The sequence below is a fragment of the Stigmatopora argus genome, chromosome 13 (genome assembly GCF_051989625.1).
Source record: "Stigmatopora argus isolate UIUO_Sarg chromosome 13, RoL_Sarg_1.0, whole genome shotgun sequence".
NCBI classification, from domain to species: domain Eukaryota; kingdom Metazoa; phylum Chordata; class Actinopteri; order Syngnathiformes; family Syngnathidae; genus Stigmatopora; species Stigmatopora argus.
The window spans coordinates 11015942-11023981 of NC_135399.1; the positions used below are offsets into that span (position 1 = coordinate 11015942).

Here is an 8040-nt window from a genome sequence, read left to right on the forward strand (position 1 = left end):
TTATCGGAGAGGTTGACAGGTATGACTTTTACACGACACTCAGATCCAGATTGCTTGTCCAACAAATTAGAAAATAACCTTTGCCAAACTATGCAACGCTTGAAAAAAATTTGCCGGGGACAGACTGATTTTCCGGCAAGTATCTTTAATACATCTGGAATATATTGGCACCATTATTCTATAGAATAGAGTTAGAAATAAAACTGCTGTAATCATGGAAAGACACAACTCAACCAATAAATTGTTACCATTAATGAATATGGACAAAGGCTTTAGCTGCAAGACTAAAACAAATTATTCCTACTATAATTCATCACGACCAAACCGGTTTTATTAAAGGAAGAAGCTTCAACAATATCCACCAATTGCTAAACCTCATCAGTTTGCTAACGAAATAGACAAAGCAATTGTTCCATCGTTAGAAAGAATAAAAGCATTCAATCAAGTTAATTGGATCTTTCTCTTCAAATACTGAGAAAATATGGCTTTGGAGAACCATTTCTCCGCTGAATAACATTTCGCAACACCCTCAAAACCATAACCAAGTTTAACAGGATTAGGTTTTAGTCTCGTTGTTCGTTCACTTCGGCCTCGCTCTCCCCCTAATCCATTTGTTAAAGTCTTATTTTTTTTGTCAGTTTTAAAGGTACATTATGTTTCTCCATAGTATTATTATAGTATTATTGTTTTTTTTTCTTATCCTCTTCTTCCGATGATTACAATGACAATTCCCTAAAGCAACATTTCAAGTCGGCCACTCACTGTGAAGATAATAACACCTGACGTCACACATGCACCTGACATTTCAGTAAAAGCATGGAAATGGAACTGCGCTCACGTGTTATTTTTTTTTTTTTTTTTTTATAAATCTTGACTCAATTTTTCCATTCAGTAAATTTATACGTCAGTGGTTGTTATTTTAAAAAATGCATTAAAATGTCTCATTTACTCATTTAATTTGGAAAACGTTTAGCACCCAGAAAGTTTTTTAAACATGATTACAGGATTGCCTAGTTAGTTAATTTATCCATGAGTATGTCAAATGGCTAAAGAGTACTAAAAAGTTATTTCTGTACCTGCCGAAATGCTTTTTAATATATTTATTCCGCTTTAGCTGAGGTTGGGGTCATGGGGGCAGTGGATTTAGGCCAAGGGGACAAAAGCTGCAGCTCCAAGGATTTTTGGGACATATTACACCCCCCCAAAGACCCCCCCACCCTCCACTACAATAAGGTAAATTCACACCTACACCTGTATGACATATTACTAGTGGTTTTGTTTATTTAAAATCAGTATTTTGGAATTTAGAAGAACTCAAAAAGTTGTCAAAACAGTGTTGGTTGTACGACTTAACATTTTTTCACCCTTACATGTTATAATTATATTATATTATAATTATAATTATTATAATATTAATATCGAGACATAAAGAATATTAAAAAATAAATATAAAAAAGGCGAGGAGTCATTTTTGACATATTTTTTGTCATGATGAAAAATAATAGTAAGTGCATTTCATGAAAAAATATTAAAATAAATGTCCATGACTTGGTCATTTATTCAGACATATTTCAGATTGTGTATGAATATGTATTTAATTATAGTAATTCCACTTTTTAATGTTTTTAAAAACTCTACTTAGACTTAATTTTGAGCTTGCAATTGAGTTAAAAAAAAAACAGGAGGCTGACCAAAAAAAAAAAACATGAGACATAACTGGGTTTACTGTATTCCCCCCTCCTCCCATTCTTCTTAGTGGTTGAAGAAATATTTTCATCAGTCCTTTTCTCCATAGGTAAACCTTTTCCTCTGCACATTTGTGACTATTCAACACAGTCGCTCACTTTAATTTACGGAGACGGAGCCCCATGCATTTGTGACAGTCAAGTTGTGTGATAAGTGCTGACAAAAGGCAGACGCCTCACCGAAGACCAAAGCGACTGTCATTCAACACTTGTCATCGATCATCACACTTGAAATGGTAAGTGAATTTCAATGGAATCCCAGTGGATAGATATCTTGCCCAAAGATGTCTTTTAAGGCCAAACTGTTGCTCCCGTTGCTCAACGGGCCCCGCAGATGTCCCCCCTGGCCGCCACGGTCTTGGCGCTGAGCTGCGTGTGCGCGATGCCCCTGCACCTCCAGGTGGACCCCCTGACCGTGCCCCGCACCAACCCGCAGTGCTGGGACTCGGCGTCTGCTGTGCTCCTGGAGATGCGCTCGCCCAGGCTGGCCGACACGGTGCCCGCTTTCTGGGACCTGATGGTGGTCCTCCGGGCGTCGGACGAGGACAAGCACGCCGCCCTCTTCTGGGACTTGGCGCGAGTCTTCTGGGAAATCTATTTGGACTGCGTCATGTCGAGGAGCCACGGCCTGGGACGCCGCCGGTACATCACCGGCGAGCACCCCCTCGCAACGGACAGTGAGTATAGCCCATTAAGTATATTTATTATTTGATCCTTTTTTGATATTTCATGTGAATAGTATATAAAAATAGCATGCAACCACAATACTTGTTGTGAAACAGTTGCTTCTTTGAAAGTATCATCATCTAATTAGTTTTCATTAGCCTTTTAGTTGTTAAAAGATTGAAATGTACTTTAAATTTGGCAAGGATGTTTTTGAGCAAATTCTTCTGTATCTCAGAAATATCTGCTCAAATTATAAATATTATATTATAAATTATTACAAATTATTATAATTATAAATATCTACTCCAATGTATGCATGTGCACAACCTTAAAAGATGGAATTATGTAAAATAGTTAAATGAAAGTACAAATTATAGGGAAATATTCACATATTTAATTGAGATATCGTCATTGTTGGGATAGTTTCGTGTTTCATTTGGGGCTAAAATTGGTTATGATCATAGTGGATTTATTTATTTAGCAATAGATGTACTTTAGAATTACCTTATACAACTGTGCATACATTTTTACAATCAGCTAAAATGTAGTACAATAGCTTGATGTATGCTTTTGTGTGTTTATTTATCTAGAATCGTTCAAATTCAACAGCTCAGGAGAAAACTGGAGATTAAGGCTGAGCTTTCAAGTGAGACACAATGATCACATCAAAAGCACGAAGAGGAAAATTAATGCGTACTGATAAAACTCCATGACACCACTTGCTAACTGGATGCTTGTAATGTATTCACCATCTTTTTATTTTCCTCAGGTTACACAGAAGTTTTTTTTTTTAGATATCTCTTCAAAATTGTCACCCATATCTCATCAAGAGGGAGAAAAAAATAATTATAATAACTCAGCCATGTGTTGCTCCACAATGGTAAGGTCTTTTTTGTATTCTTACTTTTTTTTCCCCTCCTCAAAGGTAACGAGGTCCATTTTTGATTCACATTTGGAGTTAATGTCCTTTAAATATGCATACAGTAGGCTGCAGTAAACTGCATTAGTCAAACTTAATAATAATACTTTATTCTCTAGTACAGTTTTAGTTGTGTTCCTATTAATAAGTTTTCCTCATTTTGCTCTAATACTTTTTCGTAAATTGCCACCGTTGAGCTCTCCGAGCTTTTATTTTGTGACTTGCGGTCACCCAATTTGAGATTTTGAGTTAGATCAAAGATTTAGATATCAAATAAATCTGTATATATTTTTAAGCTTTATTATTTATTATTTAGATGTAGACTTGGACAAGGGGTGTCAAACTCATTTTTTTGTCAGGAGTCACCTCATATTTACAGAGAGGCAATACGTATCATTTATACATTTGTAATATTCAATCACAAACTTCACTCTTAATGTTTGCCTGGACTTGTTCAATTCTGATTAAAACCACGAAGAGCAAAGTTGGTACGTACTGATAAAACTCCATGACACCGCTTGCTACCTGGACGCTTGTAATTTATCCACCATCTTTGTATTTTCTCTTTTGTAAATACAGCCATTTATTTGTCTGTTTTGAATGATAACTTAGGTAAAGTCCCTGCTCACTAATTAACCTTTAGTCTGAAATCTGCAATGTATTGCTAAAACATTTATGTAAAAGCAAATATATAAAACAGACGCCCAAGTGCGTGCCACAATTATTATTTTGGTGGCCACAGCCTGTTTTTTTTCATACTTCATCATATGTCAAGGTATGAACTTTTAAGAAAATAAATATATAAAATAAGCACTTCTGTTGACTATACACTATACCCCTGCTATTTGTCGCTCTTTTTAAGAAGTACATACAGACACCTGACACCAGAGGGCGCTAATCAACTATCAGAAAGTAAATACACATCGCCAAGCGTATGTAAGTTCGAGATGTGAAATGTCAGACTCAGGAGGGTTAGTAACCGGCGGTCATCTTAAAGCAGTAATTACAGGCGCGTTCTGAATGAACGTGGCTACGATTCCAGCTAGATTTGAATACTTGTATGCAGTTAGCCTATTGTATTTATGAAGAAAACCGTTTGAAAATCGAGCCACTCACAGCTACTTCTAAGTAAACGCTCAATTGACATGTTTAGCGACTATCGCACTGACACAAAATGGCCGACAAGCGATAACAGCTGCCCCGGTAGGCTCAGCGTACTTTTCCCATCTAGTTCTATATACATGTGACATTTATGGCGTTAACCATTATGAATTCTTTTTAGCAAATCACGCCGGGTTTCTTTCTAGCTGTATTTCTCCTGAAATGGCGAGATGAACGTGTCATCATAAAGACTGTTTTTATTAATAGTTATTGAAGAAACAACAAATCCACGATCGTAGAGAGTAACAAAAGCACACAAAATGTCTCAGGAAATGTACCAGAATGTGATCACATCCTCCGACTCCAGGTTAGCCCCTTTTAATATATACTACTAACTTTATAATTTTGGTATAACAAAGTATACGACGTCCATGTGTTAGACAAACGCTTGACATCAGAATGACGATGAAAGAGATCGTTCAAATTTACAATTGCACTTGCAAAATGTTGCTACGCCATGCTATTTTTGTTCTGGGTATCTTTCAACTTTGAAAGGTTGTTGTTTCTGTAAAATGGTAAAGTGTCATAATTATCCCCCCCAAAAATAAGATACTTCACTTTAGTCAGAAACTAGTGAGTATTTTTTTTTATTCACGTATAAAGTAGGGGTGTAACGATATATCGATTCGTAGACTTGTAGTTTTGTTATGTTATGTTTGTTTAGTCTTGTAGATTTCTTAACCATGTGATAAACAGCCATCACCCGAACTATATACGGACTGTATTTCCAACACATCTAATCGATTGATCGCCCAGTCCTAACTGCATTTTTTTTTCAATTTACGAAATTGACTTTTGCATTGACATTTCAAGTCTTGTGATTCCACACAGCCAGAATAAAGACTTAGTCCCCAGCGGCAACGCCGCCCCTAAAACCCCAATCCAGATTCTGCACGAGTATGGCGTGAAACATGGCAAAATCCCCACCTACGTGCTAGTGAAATCCGAAGGGGAGGTTCACCAGCCCAGCTTTGTGTTCAGCGTGACCGTCGGAGAAGTCTGCGGCAAAGGTAAACCTTGTGTGCGCTGCTTATGTAAAACACATACTGTTCTATATGATGACACATCCTCCGTTGCCACGTACCAGGTGAAGGTTCCAGTAAAAAGGCAGCCAAACACTTAGCCGCTGAAGTTGCCCTGCGCATTCTTCAGGTGGACATCACCACCATGTAAGCACATTTGTTAGTCATTCAATGACTTTTTGCAGAGAGAGACACTTTTGTAGATTTTGCCCCTTGCCCTTATGGTGAAAATTTGTTCGCAGTTGGTTAACTATCGGTGTTGTTCCCTACAGGAGCTCTCCCATCAAGTCTGAGAGCAACGGTGTTGTACCAGAATCAAATGGCGCCTCAAACTCTGTGGGTACGCTGCAGGTAAGGTTATTGGAGTGTGGACAATCTTAATGAACCCTTTATAGTGTGTGACTGTGACTTTTTGGTAATAAAAAAGAAACAAAAAAACAAAAAAAGACCTTGCACATATTTAGACGCAATATCTCATTTATAATTAATGGTGTATCTATATATTTTTTATTATGATCATCATGGTTGTATTTGAAAAAATATCTTTATTTTTAAAAGAATACATCATATAAATTGATCAAATGTCAATTAAAACAACATGGATGCAATTAAAAGAAATAAAAAAAGAAATATACCATGGTCATGGCCTCCCGTAACACACACACACTGCTTCATTAAAATAATAATAATAATAATAAGTTTCATACTGTCATAGCCTGCCATTGACAATGATCGATGTTGAATTTATTTCAACTGGGAAGACTGCCTGTAAATATGTGACTGGCAGAAACCTAAAAACATTTACCCAGTTCATGTTTTCGACCAAATAGATGCGTCTTATATTCTGTTTTGGGGCTTTCAGAAAGGTTTTTGATAAAAGAGCACATCCTGAAGGAAGACACTCATGTTTTCGTCACGGGACGATGTGTCTTCGCCTCTTCTAGGAGTTGTCCTTGCAGAGAGGCTGGCGTCTCCCTGACTACACGGTTCTGACGGAGACTGGTCCACCACACAGGCGAGAATTTACCGTCACCTGCACAGTGGAATCCCTGTCAGAGACAGGTAAGACGCGCGTCAACATGTCAGGGGACCGCCCGTCTTTATCAGCCCTTTTTTCTTATCAACAGCCTCGGGAATTTCCAAAAAATCTGCGAAGAAAGCAGCCGCCGACAAGATGGTGGCAAAACTTCAAAGTCTGTCAGGCTCCACTGAAATCACATGGGTGGGTCAATTGGTACTCGTCCGACTTGAGGCGTAAATGAGCTATCTTGACTCGGTTTTGTCTTGACAGACGCCGAAACCGTGGGTCCGATTTGAAAACCTCAAGAACTCGTCGGCCGAGAAGATCTCTCTCCTGAGGAGGAACCCCCTCAGCATTCCCAACATGGATTACATTCAGATGCTGGCCGAGCTGTCGGCGGAGCAAAAATTTGACATCGCTTACTCGGATATCGGTATGATCTCACTTTTCATGATGGGTTCGTCATATTTATTTGAGATATGGTTTTTCATTCAATGCGTTCAACTGCACGAGGGCCGCCGCAAGCTAAATAGCTAATCACTAAGATGTCATTGACATAGCATTACTTTCAGAAAAATTGCCATTTTATTTTTATAATGTATTGTCCTCATTTTTGCTTTTAATGAAGCACAGGGTTCAGGCTAATATTTTAGCCTTATAGCGCTGCTAACTTCAGTTCGCCATGCTGATTTAGATTTAAAGGTAAGTTGTAACAAGTTCTAATTTTATTGTGTATTTTCCACATTTTGGGTGTAAATAGAGCAAGCATTGTATGGGAAGAACATTTGGGCATATTTTGCTCACGTGGGACGTGTCTTATTCGCCTGTCAATATATTTGGAAATATATAAATCTTTGAATTTCCACAAGCAATAACATTTTGAGTATCAGACAACTAAAATTAGACGAAACCTTATTGTGTATTCATTCATCAACTAAAACTAGACGAAGACTAACATATTTTGAAATGACCAAGACTAACGCCTGTTTCTGTCCAAAAGACTGAGATTAAGGCAAAAATGAAAATGGCTGGCAAAACAATACTGTCTGTTGTCTTGGCAAGTCATTCATGTAGAAATGTAGAAAGCCGTTTGTTTCCATGGCAACTGAGCAAACCCCACCGATGAGCGAAAGGATCTCTGAGGAACAATGACTGTGTTCCACAGATGAGTTGACCGCTAACGGGCAATACCAGTGTCTTGTGGAGCTGTCCACCTACCCCGTCACCGTGTGCCACGGCACGGGCATCTCCCCCACTAACGCACACCACGCTGCTGCACACAGCGCCCTCCAGTACGTCAAAATCGTGGCCTCCAAGTAAAACCCACCAACTGGACCAGAAGGTACATTTTAACACAAATAAACCGGAACCCCCTAGGATGCTAGGACATTCGTGTGTCAAGGAATTCTTTCATCCATTTATTTCTGGCTGAAGTGCTCGTGTGTATTCTACGCATCTGTATACCACGTCGGAAAATAAAACTCATTGGAAAAAAATAAGCGCTTT

General features: G+C 38.3%; 2 protein-coding genes across 2 annotated transcripts; both read left to right on the plus strand.

The window, feature by feature from the left end:
* The first annotated feature begins 2068 nt into the window (after positions 1-2068).
* LOC144086664 (protein FAM237A-like) lies at positions 2069-3652 on the plus strand. Its single transcript, XM_077616666.1, has 2 exons — positions 2069-2422; positions 3002-3652. Exons 1-2 carry the CDS (start codon positions 2080-2082, stop codon positions 3109-3111), a joined length of 453 nt encoding a protein of 150 aa, XP_077472792.1. The 5' UTR covers positions 2069-2079; the 3' UTR covers positions 3112-3652.
* An 868-nt stretch (positions 3653-4520) lies between these two features.
* prkra (protein kinase, interferon-inducible double stranded RNA dependent activator) lies at positions 4521-8033 on the plus strand. The gene is made up of 8 exons (XM_077616794.1): positions 4521-4798; positions 5323-5501; positions 5579-5660; positions 5786-5864; positions 6458-6575; positions 6641-6735; positions 6805-6967; positions 7700-8033. Exons 1-8 carry the CDS (start codon positions 4752-4754, stop codon positions 7852-7854), a joined length of 918 nt encoding a protein of 305 aa, XP_077472920.1. The 5' UTR covers positions 4521-4751; the 3' UTR covers positions 7855-8033.
* The last annotated feature ends 7 nt before the right edge of the window (positions 8034-8040 follow it).